Source organism: Heterocephalus glaber, unplaced genomic scaffold (assembly GCF_053883595.1).
Source record: "Heterocephalus glaber isolate CG9 unplaced genomic scaffold, H.glaber_assembly_v1.0 deba00001429, whole genome shotgun sequence".
NCBI lineage: Eukaryota > Metazoa > Chordata > Mammalia > Rodentia > Bathyergidae > Heterocephalus > Heterocephalus glaber.
Genome location: NW_028258294.1, coordinates 27,556,095 through 27,576,658, shown reverse-complemented (window position 1 = coordinate 27,576,658; position 20,564 = coordinate 27,556,095). Strand labels below are relative to the sequence as shown.

At 40.6% G+C, this 20,564-nt stretch overlaps 1 protein-coding gene across 10 annotated transcripts in view; it reads left to right on the top strand.

The window, feature by feature from the left end:
- Ppp2r1b (protein phosphatase 2 scaffold subunit Abeta) overlaps positions 1-14,095 on the top strand; it is a 38,710-nt gene extending 24,615 nt beyond the window's left edge. For 9 of the 10 annotated variants that reach the window (XM_087212183.1, XM_087212182.1, XM_087212184.1 and 6 more), the window contains 6 exons: positions 1,060-1,233; positions 4,846-4,906; positions 10,247-10,401; positions 10,761-10,903; positions 11,431-11,522; positions 11,958-14,095. In XM_087212183.1, coding sequence (XP_087068309.1) covers positions 1,060-1,233; positions 4,846-4,906; positions 10,247-10,401; positions 10,761-10,903; positions 11,431-11,522; positions 11,958-11,974 — 642 coding nt within the window. In that variant the 3' untranslated portion in view covers positions 11,975-14,095. Of the gene's footprint in view, positions 1-1,059; positions 1,234-4,845; positions 4,907-5,911; positions 5,988-10,246; positions 10,402-10,760; positions 10,904-11,430; positions 11,523-11,957 lie in introns of all 10 variants that reach the window. The other variant, XR_015451560.1, reaches the window with a different exon arrangement.
- Positions 14,096-20,564: the final 6,469 nt, after the last annotated feature.

Here is a 20,564-nt window from a genome sequence, read left to right as displayed (position 1 = left end):
GTCTACATGTAATTTCTATTGCCTTTGATAGTCATTGATTTGATAAGATTTTGGATTAGAGTTTCACTAAAATAGGACCCAAAATATGGAAATGGATTTAAAAAACCGTAAATTGTAAAAAACCATAAACTTGTGTTTGGATTTAGGGTTACAAATTCCCCAGAAAATGGACATAGGGACTCATTAAAGCAAACTTAAAAACATCTATCCAGGCCACTCTGTTTGCTCTTGCATAGTGGTCCGTTCTCACGCTGTAAGGTGTACTTCTTTTCCTACTTTTTCTTGGCCAAAACTCGTTCTGTAGAGCTTCTTTTCCTACCTTTAATAAAACTTTATTAAAGTTAAAAAAAAATCTACCCATCTTCTCTGCACGATTTTTGCTTTATATTCACTGATTATCTTTAAAGCTAATCTTTGCTTAAAAGGACCTTTTATTTAAGTTTAAATATAATATCAAAAATTATAATAGCTGACATTTATCAAGTGATTAATATGGGGTAGGTGTGATACTACTCTATTATTGTTACATGTAATCTTCATAAGACTTTGTTTGCATTTTTCAGATGAGGAAGTTGAGGCACAGAGATAAATTGAGTACATGTAATTTCATTCCCAAGCCTGTGCTTTTTAACATCTCATAGATTTCTCCCTGAAAGTTCTAGTTAAGATCAGTTACATTTATTATCTTAAATTATTTGTATACTCAGTATTCAGTATTTTTTTAAGGCTATACTTTTTTGCGGTGATGGGGATTAAACCCAAGGTCTTGTGCTGTTAGCAAGTACTCTATCATTGAATTATATCCTCAGCCCCCTCCGCCCCTTTTTTAACCAGAGTCAATAGTTTCTTTCTTTTTTTTTTTTTGGTTCTGGGGATTGAACTCAGGACCTTGTGCTTTCGATGCAGGTGCTGGAACCACTGAGCTAAATCCCTAGCCCCTGGAGTTAATAGTTTCTAATTTGAAAATTTACTTAGTAGTTTTTACCTTACTATGATGGGAGAATTTGTGCTGAGTGTCTAATTTTTACATGTGGTCTTTGCGGGCTTGTGTATTTATAGTGTCCTGAAGTTCGTTTGAATATCATCTCAAATTTGGATTGTGTTAATGAAGTTATTGGAATCCGTCAGCTCTCTCAGTCTCTCCTTCCTGCCATAGTGGAACTGGCTGAAGACGCCAAGTGGCGGGTGCGGCTAGCTATCATTGAGTATATGCCACTGCTGGCGGGCCAGCTGGTGAGTATATGCTTGATGAACTGAAAGGTAGCATCACAGAGTGGAGATTTACCATAAGTAGGAGGCCTGGATAGCCTCCGTGATTCTGTTCATTTAGATGCATGAAAGGGTACTCTTGTCCTTGTTGCCTTGGGATTTTTTTTTTGTTTTCCTTTAGTGCATTAACTTCTAACAGGTATTACAGAAACATGTTTTACCTTATTGCCACTTAACAAAACCACAGAAGAATGTAATCAATTTATTGGTAAATTAAGCATAAACTTTGTAATATTTAATGCCTATCTGATTTAAAGACTAATCAATGAAAAAGAAAATTGTGGTGGCCAGTTAAGTCAGTTTTGTTTTGTTTTTTTTTGGTAATGGTAGCAAAGTTTTATTAAAGGTAGGAAAAGAAACAGGCTGTGCAGAGTGAGTTTGGGCCAAGCAAAAGTAAGGAAAGAAGTACACCTTACAGTGTGAGGGCAGGCCACCATGGAAGAGCAAACAGTGGCTGTCAGTTTTGCTTTTTGTTCAAGGCACCTTTCCTCTATTTGCTTTTTTTTTTCTTTTGGTACTGGGGATCGAACTTGGGACCTTGTGCTTTTGAGGCAGGTGGCAGAACCACTGAGCTAAATCCCCAGCCCTGTTTGCCCATTTTTTTTTTTGGTACTGGGGATTGAACTCATGTCCTTGCGCTTGTGCACCAGGCGGTGAAACCACTAAGCTAAATCCCTGCCCCTGCCCATTTTGTTTTTCCAGTATCGGGGATCGAACTCAGAACCTTGCACTTGCCAGGCCGGTGCTGGCACCACTGAGCTAAATCTCTGGCTGTTTGCCTATTTTCTAAGCAAGATGCCCCTATGAACCATTTTTCCTATATTCTGATTAAAGGGAATTGTAGAATCAACATGTAGAAAAGCGTATAATGCTAGTTATTTTGGCCAAAGTTAGCTTTATCATGTTATATCTTACTATTTAAATTTATGATTAGTTTTACTCTTAACTGGTAACCACTATACTTAAAATTTCAAAGGTGGGCTTTATAGCTACATCCTTTTTTTTTTTCACAAGATGCCCTTCAGAGTATTTTACCCTTACCCATGTTGGTAGCACTTCAAGGTATTATAACTGTCTGTTACAGTCTAGTTGGGGAGATAGACAAATGATCGTTATTAATGAGGCACTTGACATTTGTCAGTTATGCAATAAACAAATACCTGAATTTTTTTTTTTTTTTTTTGAGAAAACCCATAATGCATCAGTTTGCTGCTAACATTACTACAATGCGGGTCCCCCCTACCCCGGCCCACTTGTATTTCTTTCAGATCATAGCATATGGGGTTTATTTTTTCTTTTCTTGGACCATTGAATTTGTATTGCTAATTTTGGTATATTTAGTTTATGAACATATATCTTGTGGATGTCTGTGGCATTTCATGTTTTATAAAATTTGAAGTGCTCCATTCTTCAAAATGGATTGCAAAGGTATCAGCATGTATAATAGGGTTAAAGTTATTTTGTCAAATGTTTTCACTGTCACTTCCAAATACTGGAGATCATTTGTGTTCTTCACTGGTGGCTGTCAGATCACCCTCTGGAGTGGAAAGCAGCTGTGGCTGATGGGTTTGCTGAAGACTGAATCAACTCTCAGAAAAGGAGGTTGAATTTAGGTTTCTTTCTTTCAACCTCTACTCCTAGATCTGGAAAGTCTCCAAAAGTTGCTAGCCCTACAAAACAGTATGGAAGCAAAGATGGTGCCTTTGGCTGGCTTCTACCTGTCTGGCAGGGGTGACATGTATCATTCATGAACATTTTGTTTTATAATTTGTGCTTCATGTTAATATACATATTCTTCTTAATTTTTTTTTATGTGTAAAGATTTTCTTTACCAATTAATTTATAAAATTCTCTCAAGACTATCCTGGCTGATAGACCATGGTGAATAAATATAGAGTTAAACCACAAAAATCAGGAAATAAAAGTTAATTAAGACTGAAGGAAACTCTTCACCCCAAAATTAAAAAGAAATCTTTGAAAGCTGACATGGTAATCTGAATATCTGCCCAGATCCATTCATAATGATTTGTAAGATAAAGCCATTTTGTTTATTCAACCACTGCTTTCAGGGCATGGGAACTTTATATTGTATTTCTTTAAAATATTATCATCTTTGGTCACAAATTTTGTAGAATTCAAAGGATCAAAAGACTATACCCATAAGGAAGGCATCAGGAAAGTACATGTTTGAGCCCTCACCCAGGGTGAGAGGTTAGTGTGAATCATCTCATTCCCATTGACTAGAGGAGCAAGGCTGGGAGAGCTAGGGTGGATCTGCCTGTGACTCCCAAGCAGGGGCCTCTTACCTGTACTCTTGCACTTGCTTTATTCTCCATCCAGTGCTTTCTCCCTTCTTTCCAGAAATACTATATTTTATTGGTGATATCTTGATGCCAGTTACATCATCCTTAAGGATTTTTTATGATACTAACCTAAAAGGGGAGACCTCTAAGTATTATTAATAGTATTGACAGATATATTCCTAAGTAATTGATTTTTATAGGGAATCTAGGTTTTGCTTGCCTGGCCTCCCACATTGCATTCTTCCTACTCTTTTGCAGTATTGTGTCAGACTTCTGGGCACCCTGTTTTCTCATACTTAGCAGGGCCTGTGCCATCTTGTGGGGTTTTTTTTTGTACCAGGAATTGAACTTGGGACCTTGCGCTTGCGAGGCAGGTGGTAGAACCACTGAGCTGTTTTTTTTTAAATCTCTGGCCCTATTTTTATTTTTTATTTTTATTTTTATCTAATAAAAGAGATTATAATTTATTAACCTTACAGTATCCTTTTTTTTTTGGTACCGGGGATTGAACTTGGGTCCTTGAGTTTGTGCAACAGGCGGGAAACTACTGAGCTAAATCCCTGGCCCCAGTATCTTTTTTTTTTTTTTTTTTTTTTTACTGTTTTGTGAATTTAGCTTATTTGGAAACAAGTTTTTTTGTATTTTGGTTATTTTTTTGAGATAAAGTCTTGCTATGTAGTTCAGCCTGGCCTTGAATTCAATTCACTATGTAGCCCAGGCTGGCCTCAAACTCACAGCAATCCTCCTATCTCAGTCTTGCAAATGCTGGATTATAAGCATGCACCATCATGTCTGGCTGGAAACAAGTGTTTTATAACTTTCAGGTAATCTTTTTTTTTTTTTAAATAAATTTTTTTCCATTCCCCCTTTTAAGCCTCCTCCCCTCTTATATACAAAAGCTTTGTTTCCATTTTTGCCTTCTGTTTTCACTTTTTTTCTTGTACCTTCTTTCCTTTATCTCTCCCTCCTCCCTTGTTCCCCTTCCCATTTGAACACTTTCTTCCCATTTCCCAGTGTCCATTATAAGGTAATCATTGTGTAATATAAATAGAGCATCTTAGCTGGGCATGCTGGTGCATATGGCTGTAATCCCAATACTCTGGGGCCTAAGACAGGAGTTGGGGGCCAGCCTGGGGTATATAGTGAGTTTAAGACCAACATGGACAACATGACAAGACCCTGTCTCAAAAAGCCAGTAGATAGATAGATATATAGAGCATCTTGATTTCTAAACTCTGGAGATGTGTAGTAATGAAACTTTTTATATTCACAGGGTATGGAATTTTTTGATGAAAAACTGAATTCCTTATGTATGGCTTGGCTTGTGGACCATGGTGAGTAGATAAACAGATTATTATTGAAGGCCAAAGTTTTTGCCTATATCCCATGATGTTCATTTTGTTTCAGAAAAGAATCCCGATCTGACCATATATTTTGCCTTAACAGTATAGGGATGAACAAAAGCTTTGATTAAATTACATTTATCCTGGGCCAGGGATTTAGCTCAGTGGTGCAACACCTGCCTTGCAAGCGCAAGGTCCTGAGTTCGATTCCCTGGTACCAAAAATAACATTTATCTTTCTTTGAGTATAAAACTGACATTTCTGCATTTTGTCAATTTTGTGTGTCTGTTTGTGGTACTTGGCATTGAACCCAGGGCCTTGGCACTGAGGTTGTAGTCCTACCCTCTGGCCCCTTTTTGTTTTGTTTTGAGACAGGGTCTCACTAAATTGCTGAGTGCCCAAGGTGGGCTTGAACTTGAGATCTTTCTGCCCCAGCCTGCAACCTGCAGGCTGAGATTACATACCTTTTCCACCATGCCCAACTGTTTTTCTCTTTCTTGTTTATTTTTTTCATTAAATAAATAATCTCTTTGTTTTGTTTCTTATTTACTGTATTACCTGATCTTCAGATTCTTTTATGTACTTCTTTCTTATCCCAGGGTTTTCCACTTGCCATAGTGCCATTGGTGTGTTCAGTAACTTTAAACTAGGAATAGACAGGGATTGAAATAAAATGAAAGGCTTGCCTGGATGGGAAGAAATAGCAAGTTGGTTTTTCTGAGGTGACATGTAGAGAAGGAGGTGTAGAGTGGGGCAGTACAATACAGGATTCTTAGGAGTGGGAGACATCAGCTATGCCTTGGGATAAAGAAGGTTTGGATGTCTGGTTTTGGTGAAAGAAAAGGTTACTGCTTGCTCTCTGTCTACTGCTACTGCTGCTGCTACTACAATACTAGGAGAAGGTGACCTCAGGCCAGGTAAGACGATAGGAATGAGCAGATGACTTGATGAGATCTCAAGTAAGATGTATAATGTGTATATTCTTCTGTCTGCCAGACAGCAGTGGGTACAAGATGTATACTCAGCTAGGTCCCAGGACCAGACTTGGAAGCATGGCCTTAGATCTGTTCTAGTGAGTTTCCTGTTTGTTCCATGTTTTAGTGGATTTGACAAGCATCCTGTTTCAGTTCCGCAGTATTCTATGTATACGTTATATATGTATTGAGTATATCTCTGTTCATTTGTGGGTGCTCATGCCTGGGTAATTGGGAAGAATGAAGATGCTTGTGTCTGCTTATGTAGGTGATTTTGTTAAAAGCATATTTGAGGGCCGGGGATTTAGCTCAATGGTTCTGTCACCTGCCTCGCAAGCAGAAGGACCCAAGTTTGATCCCCAGTACCAAAAAAAAAAAAGCATATTTGAGAGCTGAGTTTAGTGGTGGACACCTATAATCCCAGTACTCTGGAAAGTTCAGACAGGATGGCAAGTTCAAGCCCAGCCTGGGTAATTCCCTGACTTAGCCAAGACCCTGTCTCAAAATAAATACAAAAAAGCTGGGCATAGAGGCACATGTGTATAATCCCAGCACTCAGGAGGATGAGGCAGGGAGATCATGGTGAGTTCCAGGCCATTTTGGCTACCTAGTAAGTTCACGGCCAGCTTGGACTACATAGAAGAGCCTGTCTCCAAAAGGAAAAAACAAAAGAGCTGGGGAGGGCTGGGGATTTAGCTTAGTGGTTCTGCCGCCTGCTTTGCAAGCATAAGGTCCAGAGTTTGATCCCCAGTACCAAAAAAAAAAAAAAAAAAGACCTGGGAATATAGTTTCATGCAAAGGCCCAAGGTTCGGTCCCAGTAAACTTTTTCCCTCCCAAAATACACCCAAAGTATCATATGGGAGATCATAAGGTTAAGCCTGTGAAAAGTGAAAACTGTTACCATCTGTAAGGGCATATATATGGGTACTTCCAGTATTTCAAAGTAGATTGTGAAGACTATTTAGCTCCCCCCTTTTTTTTCTTTAAAGTTAATCTCTCCCCTACTACCCAGAATGATCTACAGATTCAATGTAATCTCTTTTTTTTCAATAAGCATGTAGATTTATTTAAAAAAGGTTATCTCTTCAAATCAAATAAAATTGGCAAATCATAGGAAAAAATTACTGTTTTCTTTAAAGGGGTGTTTACATTATTTTATTATTTTATTTACATTATTATATAAATATTGTTAGTGGGAATGGCATATCCCAGCAGATCATTCTGTTCTTGTGGAAAGCTGGAATTTTGGATTAACCTCTTACCATTCCAGTTATTTATTGAATGGTAACGGGATGACAAAAAATTGCATTTTTTTTCTTGTTGATTTTTATAAGGTAACAACAGGAAATATAAAAATTACAATTTTATCAAATTTATTCAGTGTCAGAATCAGTTGGTTGAAATGTCACCTCCCTGAGTGATGCTTGGCATAGTCTGTACGTAAATAAACTGCCCAAGTGACGCTTGGGGTAAACTATTAAGTGGTTAAGACAGTTTATTTTGAGGAACTTTTAAAGTTCTAATACACCACAAAGAATTAAATTTCTGACATCCATTGCTCTCTTTAAGCTACTTTAGTTACTACTTTCTCACTTCTGATGTTTTCTTCCAGTTTGAGAAGAGAAGAGACTCATTTTAATGTAGCAACATACCGAATAGGGACTGTAAGCATTCTTTTAACCAATGAAACGGCTATTTTGAAGTTGTTCGGTTAATAAATCAGGGATTTCTTGTTTTGCTTTTGCATTTTATTTTAGGATTTTTGCTGTGTTTTAAAATTTGAAGAAAAATGTTGCTTTTGAATTTTTTTAAGTGTTACATTGTGATTACTGATTTTTTGAGGAACATTTTCCCCTGGTTAATAGCTTGCTAACATGTACTAACGTCAAAGTTGGTGAGCATAGCGTTACTTAAGAAATCTTAAGAGACCAGCCAGACCTTGAGCGGTAGGGGAGAGAGACAGACAAAACAAGCAGAAAAAACAGGCAGGACTGTGAAATAGTTTGCATTTTTCTGACAGAATTGAGAGGAGCCAAGAAGATAGTAAATATCTAGCCCAGAAGAGTTCAGTACAGTTAAGGTCTTTGTCTTAAGCATGTGTGTGCTTGGTTGCTGGTTATTCTGACATTGGGAATCCCTTTCTATGGTAATGGCATTATGATGATAAGAATCTCAAATATATTAAAAAACAGTTAGAGGAAAAACACAAATGTCATAGTTCCATTTTAGAGGGAAGAGCCAGGCAGGGGTTTGGGCTTAAAGACTGTGTGATAGCCCCTGTACCAAAAAAAAAAAAAAAAAAAAGACTGTGTGATAGGAAAGGATCTCTTTCTGGTAAAATGGATGACTTGAGCTTGCTTCTTAAAGAGTGCTTCTGGGTTATCTTAATGAGTTGGTACTCTCAGAGATTTTGACCATTTTTAAGCCTGGTAAGAAATTGTACTGTTGCTTGTTTATGCTCTTTGCTGTTTTCCTCAGTGTCATTGCCAAGAAGCATCAATGGATTGAAAAGAGTTGGGTATTTCCTGTCTGGAGGCTTGTTATAGTCTAGGCCAGTGATAGCAAATCTTTTAGAGCTTTCATAATACAAACAGCCCATGGCAGCACATGTGCCATAGGTTCGCTACCACTATCTAGGGTCAGGGCTGTGGCTTGGATACCTACCTGTTGCTGCAAATCCTTAAGGGTTGGGTCTGCTTGGAGAAAGAAGTAGAATAAGATGTTACTACCTGCCACCCTTGATTTGTTATCTAAACCCACATTTTGAGACTTTCTGGACCTGTAAAATGATGTAACACCAGGTGTGTTTTTATTCCTGGATGCATATAGCAACCAATTGTGAGAGGATAATAGCTTAGACCTTTGTGATCTAGATTTATGATATCTTAGATAAGTGGCTTTATAGGGAATGATTAGATGTTAAGGGAGTCACATTTATTTACTGAAGACATTTAACGTCTTGTCTCACCCTAAACATTTTTAATGGAAAAGAAGCAAGTTGGTGCTAAGTTTTTATTTGCTGGTGGGTAAATGACCACATTGTCCTCTACAGGATCTTCTTGACAGCTTTCTATTAGCTTTTTTTTTTTTCGGTACAGGGAATCGAACTCAGGACCTTGTGCTTAGATGGCAGGCAGCGGAACCACTGAGCTAAATCCCTGGCCCTTTCTCTTAGCTTTAAAAAACTCGTTACATCTCCTATCGAGTCTAAATTAACTTTTTTTTTTTTTTTTTGAGACAGGGTCTCACTATGTAGTTCAGGATCTCACTGTGTAGCCTAGGCTGGTCTTGAACTCATGGCGAACCTCCTGCCTCAGCCTCCGTGAGTGCTGGGATTACAGGTGTGTAGCACCACAACCTACTTAAATTTAACTTTCGGGGCTAGGGATTTAGCTCAGTGTTTCCACCAGCTGACTCTAAAGCGCAAGGACCTGAGTTCAATCCCTGGTACCCAAAAAAAAAGACAAAGTGCTTGGTGGTCTGGGCCCACCCTAACTAATTCCATAGTCTTATTGATTTAGGTTTTTTCTTTTGTGTGCCGAATTCTTTTTTTCCTCTCTTTGCAGGAATTCTTCCCCTTTCCCTCTACTTACTCAAATCCTCTCTGATCTTCATCATCCAGTGCAATACCTCTTTCCTAGACCACCTTGTTCATTCTTTCCTCATTTTTTTTTGGTACCCGGGATCGAATTTGGGACGTTGCACTTGGGAGACAGGTGGAGGAACCACTGAGCTAAATTCCCAGCCCCTCCCTTGTTCATTCTTTAAACTCAGTCTTCACAGTCTTTACTACACTGCTATGCTTCATTATACTTGGTCCTACACTTCTTGAAGTGCCTTAGCTCTCACTTCTCTGATAAGAGTACATAAAGTTTATGATCTTTTTTCTGGTACTGAGTGTTGAATCCAGGGCTTTGTGAATAATAGGCAAGTGGTCTACCACTGAGCTACATCCCCAGCCTGAGTATGTGATTTTTTTTTTTTTTGGTACCCGGGATTGAACTCAGGACCTTGGGCTTTCGAGGCAGGCGTGGTGCCACTGAGCTAAATCCCCTTCCCCTGAGTATGTGATCTTTGAGGGCAAGTATCTGATGTATTCTTTCTGTAACACATAGCACCTAATAGGTACTTATATTTGTTAGTTAATTGATGATATATAGAACAAAATCGTAACATCCCTTCTCCTTGCAAAAAGCATTTCAGAACTGTTAATAAAAAGTTAGTATAAACTGGCTGAACATTCTTGTCATTGTACTGTGAGTGTGTTTGGTCCATGTTTTATGTTGATATAAGTCAACTAGGTTATGCTTATGAAGAGTAAGTAGTATGCACATGTGTTCTTGACCTTTTCCGCAGTGTATGCCATCCGAGAAGCTGCCACCAACAACCTCATGAAATTAGTTCAGAAGTTTGGTACAGAGTGGGCTCAAACTACCATAGTTCCAAAAGTGTTGGTGATGGCAAATGATCCTAATTATTTGCATAGAATGACCACTTTGTTCTGCATTAATGTAAGTATTTCATAAGCTCAGGCATTAAAGCAAGAATTTCTGAATTCTGAAATATACTGTCTTCTATTTGGAATATATTTTTATGCTGATTAATTTGGAATATAAGAGATAAGAGAGAATGTTGATTTTAAAATTTGTTAAAATTTTCGTAATATTTTAAAAGTTGAAATGTAGTTGTGAATTCTGATCTAGTTCTCTGATTTTTGAATGCTTCCTATGTACCTCTAAATTTTAGCTGCTCAAACTAGAAACTGTTTCCTGTTGGTCAATTGCTTTCTTATTAAATATTATTTTGTCTTGCTAGATTTCAGAATTTTAAAAAAAGTGTTTTAAATGTGCCATCTTATTTATTTTTCTAGGCACTGTCTGAAGCCTGTGGTCAGGAAATAACCGCTAAGCAAATGCTACCCATCGTATTAAAAATGGCAGGAGACCAAGTAGCAAATGTTCGTTTCAATGTGGCTAAATCTCTTCAAAAAATTGGGCCTCTTCTTGACACTGAGTAAGATTTTAGTGTTACTCTTGTTTTATACTTGATCTTAGCCAAAAGGCCGAGAAGCGATGTTATTCTTGTTTTAAAAGTGTATTATAGGGCCGGGGATTTAGCTCAGTGGCACTGTGCCTGCCTGGCAAGCACAAGGTCCTGAGTTCCATCCCCAATACCCCCTCCAAAAAAGTGTGTTTTAACTTTGATCTTATTGGAGGGAATAATAGCTAAAATTAAGGTCAGTGATTCTCACTTTACATGAATACAGGTTAAAAAAACTTTAGCAGCCATTTTTGAGGATGTCCACCCTTTAATATTTAAACTCTGTATATGTGTGGATTATTGTCTGAAGATAATTTTGCTAACGACTTTAGAAAATATTTAGTGTATTTACCAAGTTTATAAGTATTTAAAAGTATTTTTTATTTTAACCTTTAAAAGTTACCATAGAGCCTACAGATAATATCATAGAGCATATGTATCATAAGAGATTTATCTGGCACACGACACTGCTTTTCACAAATAATACTTTTGAATTCTAGTGCTTTGCAGGGGAAAGTTAAGCCGGTACTGCAAAAGTTAGGTCAAGATGAAGACATGGATGTCAAATATTTTGCGCAGGAAGCTATAAGTGGTATGTATTTCTGTTTCTGCCTTGAAGCTTTTTTAAATAGGGGGATTCGTCTGTGTTGTGGGAATAGTGGGGAGTGGGGTCAGGGTGATAAGCACGAGGGGAAATGGGGAGTGGTAAATTCCTGGAATGCTGGATTTCCTCTGTGGTTAGAAACTTCTTGATCTACCACTCTGTCCTATGTGACCAAAGCCATTTTTTCAGTTCCATGTCTAAGACTGGGAACGATTATGGTTCTTATTGGCCAAGTAGTTTTACTTTGGACTTTAGTTTTTAAAGTTTAGGTGTTGATTAGCCTGGCAGAATAAAGAAACTGATCATAATGAAAAGATCTTGGTCTTACGCATTTGGATCATTGTTACATGTTTAATGTTCATGTAGATCTATCATTCATGAATTTTCTGTACCACTAACCTGATTTTGTTTGGAATTTTCCAGTTCTTGCATTGGCATAATGAGGAACATGAGGGAGAAGCCTTTACTAAATTCTTATCACAGATTTCTAGTCAATGTTTTCTTAAATCGGGTGCAGAGAAAATGGGAAACCTTCAAGACCGCATCCAAGCAAATGGCAACAACTTAAAGTAAAATTTTACTGACATGACTCTTTCTAAAGATGGAGCAGGATTGTTTTTCTTTACTCGTATCTGTTGGCATAATTATTTAAGCCATTCTTATTGACCAATTCCTGATACTTGGTACAGTCATTTCCTGATTGTCTCCCTATGTTTTTCTAGCACCATCTGGGCTCTTAAATTCTCACTGTTGTGTCCAGTCAGGTGCCAGCTGCTTAATATTCCAGATAAGCCTGGATGGTTTGGACTGGTAAATGAAGTGGAATGATTCTCTTACTGTGTACATATATCTGTGTGCCTCTCCATCATTGCAAAATTAAAGGTACATAGTTTAGAGTAACTTATTCTATAAACTCTCTACTTGGGAGATACATTGAGAAATGACTAGTGAAAGCCATTTTCCTAGATTAAGATGGAATGCGTTAGTATCTCACATGAACTGGGAACATGAAAGCTCAGGATTAATGTGTTGGTTACCTTCATTTTTTTATTTACTTAGTTGTGCCTCTAATCATGTCATTGAGAAGCCAAAAGTATGGATGTATGTTGCAGCTAGCATGTTATGTTGAAATTTAACACTGTGACTGCCTTCAAAAATTCTTCTAAGAAACTTTAACTTTCATTTCTCCTAATAAGCAGAAGTTTTACTGTTTCATTATAAGATTGCAGTTTTGTCTTTTGTTGTTTTTTTTTTTTGGTACCGGGGATCAAACTCAGGACCCTGAGCTTGCAAGGCAGGCGCCGGAACCATTGAGCTAAATCCCCAGCCCCAGTTTTGTCTTTTGAATGAGTATAGGAACCACTGGTATAATATTGTGTGGATTTCCTAGTCTTTACCTGACTCTGCTTCCAGCAGATTAGCATTTATCCTTGCTACCTTATACAGTATTTTTCCAAACTTAAGTTTCATTGCTAATTTTTTGGTGTGGGTAATACTAGAATCTTACTTAAAATGTTTGATTTTTGGGGGCTGGGGATTTAGCTCAGTGGTTCTGCCACCTGCCCGGCAAGCTCAAGGACCTGAGTTCGATCCTTGGTACCAAAAAAAAAGTTTGATTTTTACTTTTACTGTAAAATCTCATTAATTTCTTTTGAAATTTAAGATACTGGGTTAAGCCAAAGGGTTTGCTGAAGCAAATTAATAGTATGTAAGGAAAACTGAACTACAGTTCCAGTGCTCCTTTTAGAAAGCACCCATTTACCTGTTGACATGGCAGTTACCAATCACTCTTCAGTTGTATCACACACTGCCTTTGAAGATGTATGTCTAAGGGGTTGTATATGTTTTTGTTGGTTTGGGGATGGAGTTTTAAAATTTTCTTTGCTCCCTATTGGGAGCCACCTTCCTGCCCTATTAAGGGGAGACAGCCATTACTTTCTCAGTCATGGGCCGTAGAATCAGAAAGGCCTCTGTCTTTTTCAGTGATTCTTTAAGGGACTTCATTATTTCCTTCTGACTTAAACTATAGGAAATCCCTTTTGTTATTGTTCAGAAGAATTTTTCTTTGGTTCATAACTTAACCATTTTCTCAGGTTTTTTTTTTTGAGACATGGCCTCACTATGTTGCTCAGGCTGGTCTCAGACACCTGGACTCCGGTAAATTTTTCTTTGTAGCCTTTTCAAGTACTGTTCCTGCAAGCAGTGCACCAGCCTGCTTGGCCACTGATTATTCTTTTTTTTCCCCTCAGTACTTGTGATTGAACCCAGGGCCTTAATGCTGAGCTAGATTCCCAGCCTTTATTTTTTTATTTTGAGGCAGAGTCTCAGTAAGTTGCCCATGCTGGGGTTGAACTTGCATTTGTCTTGCCTCAGCCTCCCAAAGTGCTGAGATTACAGGTGTGCACCATCATACCCAGTTCAATGTTTTTCCTGTCTTGATTTCACTAAAGTATAAGCTTCAGGGGTTCTGAGGGCAAGAATTTTTGTTTTGTTTTGTCTTCTGTATTATCAGTGCCTAGTTTGGTGTCAGGAGCTCAATAAAAATGTGTTCAATGAATTTATTTCTAAAATCTGTCATCTCGTGTTGTATGCATGGAACAGTCATCAAAGGTACCAGACTTATCTCAGTCTCTCATTGACACAAAGATTTTTCTTCTCTTAGGAAACAAACTTTATGTGGCCCTTCTCCAGTCCCTCAGCTCAGGGAACAATTCCTTTTGTATTTGTCCGATTGTCTCAAACATACATTGCTATTGTTTATCATTCTAGACAGTTTATATCTATCTGGCTTATTAAGAAAGTGAAGCTGGGCCAGGGATTTAGCTCAGTGGTTCTGGCGCCTGCCTTGAAAGCGCAAGGTCCCGAGTTCGATCCCCTTTGCCAAAAAAAAAAAAAAGAAAAAAAAGAAAGTGAAGCTAAGATGTACAATGTATGACAATAAAAATGTCTTTATCAGTAATGGAATTTCACCTTAGTGTTTCTATCATTTGTGTGGGGTTTAAACCTCATGGGCTTAAGAGATCAGATCTTGTTTCTCAGTGCGGCCAAGGAGATATGAACCCGAAGATGTGTCTTGTTTTATAAGAATAACAGATTAACGTGTGGTATCAAAAGAGGCCTTATTGAAATAAAAGGCACCCTTCAGCTCATGGAAATAACCAGTTTGGCTGCTGTGAGTCAGAACCTTGGGGGTTCTTTGCTGGACAACTTGTTCTGGCTCGACAGAGGCAGCAGCTTGACCTTTGAGTCGTCTTGTCCAAGCTCCAAGATGCTCACACAGACCTCCATGGGAAACAGACATGTCATTTCTAACCCAGTGGTTGCTTGTTGCAGTGTTGTTCCTTTATTAACTGCTGTGTTGTCAATGAGCTGAAAGATAGTTCAGTATTTTTCTTGTGAAATTACATTGGTCCCATCCTCCCACGGGTGGCAGGGCAGGGTGGTCAAATAAGTTGGATGCTTGTCCTTTCCTCTTCCTTTTTTAAAAACCCTTAGACACTTCTCTCTTTCTTTTGGTAGTCTTAAAGCCTGGATATGAAAGCACAGAGGACAAGGCCCTATCACTTAGTATTCTTGGTTAACAGATGTGACTGTCAACTTCTATGATTGTTTTCCATTGCTCTCTAGTGTTTTGTTTGCATCCAGTTACGTGCTCCTTTCCCCCATTCCCTCCCATGTCTCCAGTCCACTTCTGTACCTAGAGTAGTTTCACTATTCCCCATTTGCCTCCACAGGGCTGCTGTTTCCAGGAAATTACATAATGTTCAGTTGAGATGGAAATCTGGAGGATGAAGAGTATAATTACTCACTGGGTAGAAATGCCAAGTCCTGCTTCATCCAGAATAGTTCTCTTAAACTGTTATCATCAGTTCTGAAAGGAGCTAGGTCTTTGGTTTGTTCTGGGCTTTGTAGGCTGTCAGTGACCAACATTTGGGGAATCCCTAAGCTGGCACCCTAAGGCACATATGGGATAGTCCTTTTGAGGACTCCTGAGTCAAGTTGTGGAGTGAGCTGGCTCTCTGTGTAGAGCCTATGCCCCGGTAGGTTGCTGGGCTCCCATTCCCATGCTGGAGGAGCAGAGGGCATCCTGACTGAGAAGCACAGGTGGGTTAGAGAGGGACATGCTGTGGTCAGAGACAGTTCAGTGCTGCTGTCTATCTCTAGTGGTGGCACAAAGACTGAGGAAGCTAGATTTTCCTGTGAAGGACAGTGAAGAACATCGTGCCCCTGGGCCTGACAAGAACCACTTTCTGAGACCTGGAATGCTTGGAGAGGACACGGGGAAGGTAAGAGCCCCAGAAATCTAGGGCTAGAGTCCTGCACCCTCAGGGCTGAGGCAGCCAGTGTGGCCTGGTGTCACAAGGAGTTGCAGCAAGATGGGCAAAGAGAGCACTTCCTACTCTGTCCAGGGAAGACAGCTGGTTTTAAGACCGAGGAAAGTTAGCTTTTAAAGCCTCTTCTGTTTTACTTTTTTTGCTCTGAGAATGCTTTGTGGGATGAGAGTGGGGTTTGCTGTCCACAGCTTTGTCCCTGCAACCTGAAGTCTATCCAGGCTCCTCTCTCCCAGTCAGACAGGCCCATCCATGTAGAGGACTAAAGGGCTGACCAATGAAGGGTTATTGTAGAAATGGGCTGTTTCCAGTATTTCTCTGTTAAAAAGTTATTTGCCACCGTTGTTAGTCATTTCATTCAAGATAGAAATTTTGCTTGCAGTTTTTCTGTATGCCAATCTGAATATTTCACAAACCCCATTTGATGACACTGCATGGAAAAGGGGTACAAAAATTCCAGTTCAGCAGAGTTGGTGGCGGCCACGGCCTCAAGGCCATTCAGAAGAAGGGCAATTTATGTCTTAGAAGTACATTCAGAATAGGAGCACTGAGGGGATTGGTCATCTGGTGCTATCAGGCTACATTCAGGTTATTGGGAAAAATTTGGCAGTCTCTTGATGAAAATTTGAACATAATGAAATTTGCCTTTTGTTTAGCCAGGCATCAAAGTGCACACACCTCTGATCCCAATTACTCAGGATGAGGGAGGATCGCTAGTTCAAGTTCAGAGCCAGCTTGGGCCTCTTAGATCTTGTCTCAAAAAAAAAAAAAAAGGCTGGAGATGTAGCAGCTCAGTGGTAGAGTATGTCCCTAGCTTGTGTGAAACTCTGAATTGCTGATCCCTAGTGCTGTAAACAAGAGTCCCAAAAAACAAATACCTGCTTTTCCTGTTCTGAAGGTCCTGAACACAGAATCTGTTAACTCAGTGTTTTTGCCTGCTTCTAGATGGAGGACTTGGCATTTCTGTGGTGCTGCATACTGTTGTCCCTGAGCCTTTGCTGCCAGGCATCTATGGTTCAGGTGGCCCTAGGCCTTCTGCAATGGCTACAAGGCAGGAGGAAGTGCTAGATGACTGCTGCTCATAGCCTAAGTGGCCCCCCTTAACCAATAGATGTCTGGGATGGCCAGATCTTTGGGTTCTTTTGTCTGGTTTCTAGAACTTGGCCCTAGGGAAGAGACCGTAGCTGAAGGAGCGAGAACAACTTTATTTATTTATTTATTGCCTAAACCCCAGACTTTTTTTTGGTACTGGGGATCAAACTCCGGACCTTGTGCTTGTGAGGCAAGCGCCGGAACCACTGAGCTAAATTCCTGGCCCAACCCCAGACTTTTTAAGGAAGAAAGCAGTTGTTTTCCTGCAAATTCAGGAGCATCTGGCCATGCTGTTAAGCTCACAGTATCAGTCTGATCTGAGTGCTGATCATTGAGGTGCCACCTCCCACGGCTGACTCACTCAGCCTGAACAAGCTCAGAGGATGAGGATGGCACTAGCTGTCATTCCTTGAGCCTCAGCAACTATAGCACCTTCATCAAGTCTCATTGAATCCTCACAAGCTGGGCAGTAGGTGTCATTTCTGTGTCAGGTGGTCCTGAACCAGCTGTGTTAGGCCTCTGAGGCTGCATTTCATTCCTCCCAGAAAAATCAGGGAGCCTTCCCTGCATTTGTTTCATTTAAGGAAAATGACCAGAGGGTGAGATGGAAAGGGAATTGGCTATTGCCCGGCAGAGTCCTGTGTGTGAAGGGCCAGCAGCCAAGTGAGTGATCCAGGAAGTCATCGAATTGGAAATCTGAAATTATTCTTAGCTTACTATTTGTGCTGCACAGCAAACTCAAGCTGGTGGAGTGAGTGAGTATTCAAGTGTGGCAAGCCCTGGGAACTGTCCTCAATTCTTGGTCAGCTTTAGAGCCCTGAGGGAGCCATCTAACACTCAGAGCTGTGCCTGCTGCTTGGTCTGGGAGAGAGCAGCTGAAGGGTGAGAACAAGTTCTTGGTGAAGGAGCCTCCTTGGTGCCTTGGAGATGAACTCTGGAAGCCGGAAGAGAGCCCCTGTGTACTACATGCATCCTCCTCATGCAGGAACTTCAGGGAGCAAAGGCTACTTCCCACACACTGCCACCCCTAGGTTAGCCCAGCTACTCCTGGAAGGTTTGCAGGCAGCTGACAACAGAGCTGTTGATAGGCCTGTCAGGTGAGGGTTAACAAGGGATTTGTTTATTGAATCACCAAGTAGCTGTCACATGATTTTAATCAAAACACCATTTCCCTGACAACAGTGATGTCAGTCTTGTTATTGCAGGAAGGAGCAGCTGTGAGGGACGTTCAGTCTCCATGCCGAGCCCAGGTTTGGAGACTCAAATCAAGTGAAGCATCCATAAATAGTGGTTGCAAGATGCTGGCTTACAGGATCTACCCTCTTTCTTTTCTGTCTGCACAGTTTGTCCTGTACAGACACCAGAACCTAGTCCTGATACCCTGAGCCTCAGTTAAGGCTGCACCTTCTGCATCCCTTGCTTCATCTACCTTTAGATCCACTGCTTTTTTTTTCCTTCTCCTGTTTACTGTGTTTCCCCTAAATTCAGAGTTACTTGGGCCTGGGGGTGGGTTGTCTCTGGCCTTTGCCTTCTGGCATCTTTTCTCTGGGATCTAAACCAGCACTTGATGGTGAAGAAGCTGTGCTGGCTACTCTGAGGTGGGAGCCATTCTGCTCCTCAGGAATGTGACTCATCCCTCAGGTTGGTGGGGAATAGGTGCTTCCTGAGGGTGTCAAGGTCAATGCTGAGGAGCCCTGCTGTGAATGACTGAAGGGTAGGCTTACAAGGGTCTGCCTTGGCCAGAGGATTAATTCTCTTCAACCCAGAAGACGGTAGGAGGCCTGAGTCCAGAGAACTGACAACAAAGACCAAAGCCTTGGGATGCTTGATCTCATCTCTCGAGATCCTCCAGCTAAAGGACTTTGATCCCAAAGGCCACAAAGAGGTCAGAAGTAGGCTGGTCACAGGGTCAGCTGGAGCATTTTTCTTGTACTTCAGTCTCATCGTGGGGACTTTGAGACTGAGGAGCTGTCTGTACAGAAGACACCAAGCATTCTAACCCCTCTCTAACCAAGAGCTTGACCTAAAAAGTTGGATGCAAAAGGCCTTTCATATGGTCTTATGTTTGTGGTGCTCATGGCTGATGCTGCCCAGAACTCATCTCTGAAAATTCAGAAATCCTAGAGAAAAGTTCGTGGTTCTTAATATGGAGCAAGTATTCAGAATAAAGCAGCCACTTTTAAATCTGTGAGAAGAGAGTTCTCAGTCATATTTTCTAGTCTAGTGCTAGGGTAGATTGAGGGAGAGGGTTTGTGTTGGAGTCCTAGGTTCTTTCACACCATGCCAGTCTGTGTCGAACCTTACAATAAACCTGCAGTTGTCAGCCAGTTTTCCCAAGTTACTGTTGGAAATGAGCTTTACAATGATTTACCTGGTTAGTAGCAGAGCTGGGAGTAGTGCCAGGGGCTGAGAACGTGGTCAGCCTCCTGGGCTACCCGTGGCAGAACGGGTAGGCACCAACCTGTCTGGAGTACCTTTCTGGGTGCGTGGCTGCCCTGGGATGGCGTTGCAAGCAAGGCCCTGTTCTTTCCCCACTTTGCTTCTTGCTTAGCTTTTCATCCCTGGGACCTCTCCTGCCTGCTTTTCTGACCCTCACTGCTGGTACAAGAACTCTCTGCTAAACAATGGAGCTATGTGTGGTCTCATTCTAATAATGGGCTTGAATTCTTTCATGTTGATTTGATATTTTAAAAAATATACAAAATCCTTAGGCTTAAGTGACATTTCATTTCTACCTTAGAAAAGTGATAATGATTAATAAGAGTTTAATAATTTTGATGGAGATAGTTAAAAAAAAGACACAGAGCTTCTCTGGTGACCTAAAGTACTTCCCAGTGGGTCCCAGAATGAAGAATAGGTCCTCTGCATTGTGTCCTAGACTGAAGAACTTAGGGTCCTTTATATTGTGCACTCTGAGGAAAGGCATAGGTGTTTTTTTCAGATTGGTTGTGTCCTATCCTATCACCATCTTGGGTGGCAGGGCAGCCTTGGAGTTAGTTACACAGTTCTCAGGCCCTCTTTTGGGCCTCTCAGGCTCCATTATTCCATGTTTGGGGAATAGTGAGGAGGAAGATTAAGTCAGAAACTTCAAAGCTATCTAAGGAGAGAGGTAACTTAGTTCTCCCTTCAAAAGGCTGCATCCCTAATGCCTCATTTTCTCTGGGCCCAAATTTTCTGGATTTTCTGCCCAACTAGCTCGGGCTCAGCTCCAGGGGAAGCCCACTCCTAATGTGTGCGGTCTTCCCTCTTCTCTTTCAGGCACCTTGCCTGTTTTACCCAGGCTTGGAACCTCTCCTTTCCAATGTCAGGCCTGTTTGATTAGTCATCCTTAGGAAAGCCCCACAGACACACAAAGGGAGGCATTGATGCAGCCGAAGGACTTTCGCAACTGTAGGTGTAGAGGAATTCAGCCCCATTGGTGGGTTGGGATATCACAAACAGAAGTTTCCCTAAACAGAACAGTGGCTGGGGAGACACAGCAAGGTCCTCATTCTGCCCAACCTCAGATTTGCCCTGATTTGTGGTCCTAGCTTCATAGCTGGGTGGAGATAGGAGTGCCAATGATGGCTCCATGCCGAAAGTGAGGGTCCATCCTCTTAGTTCAGCC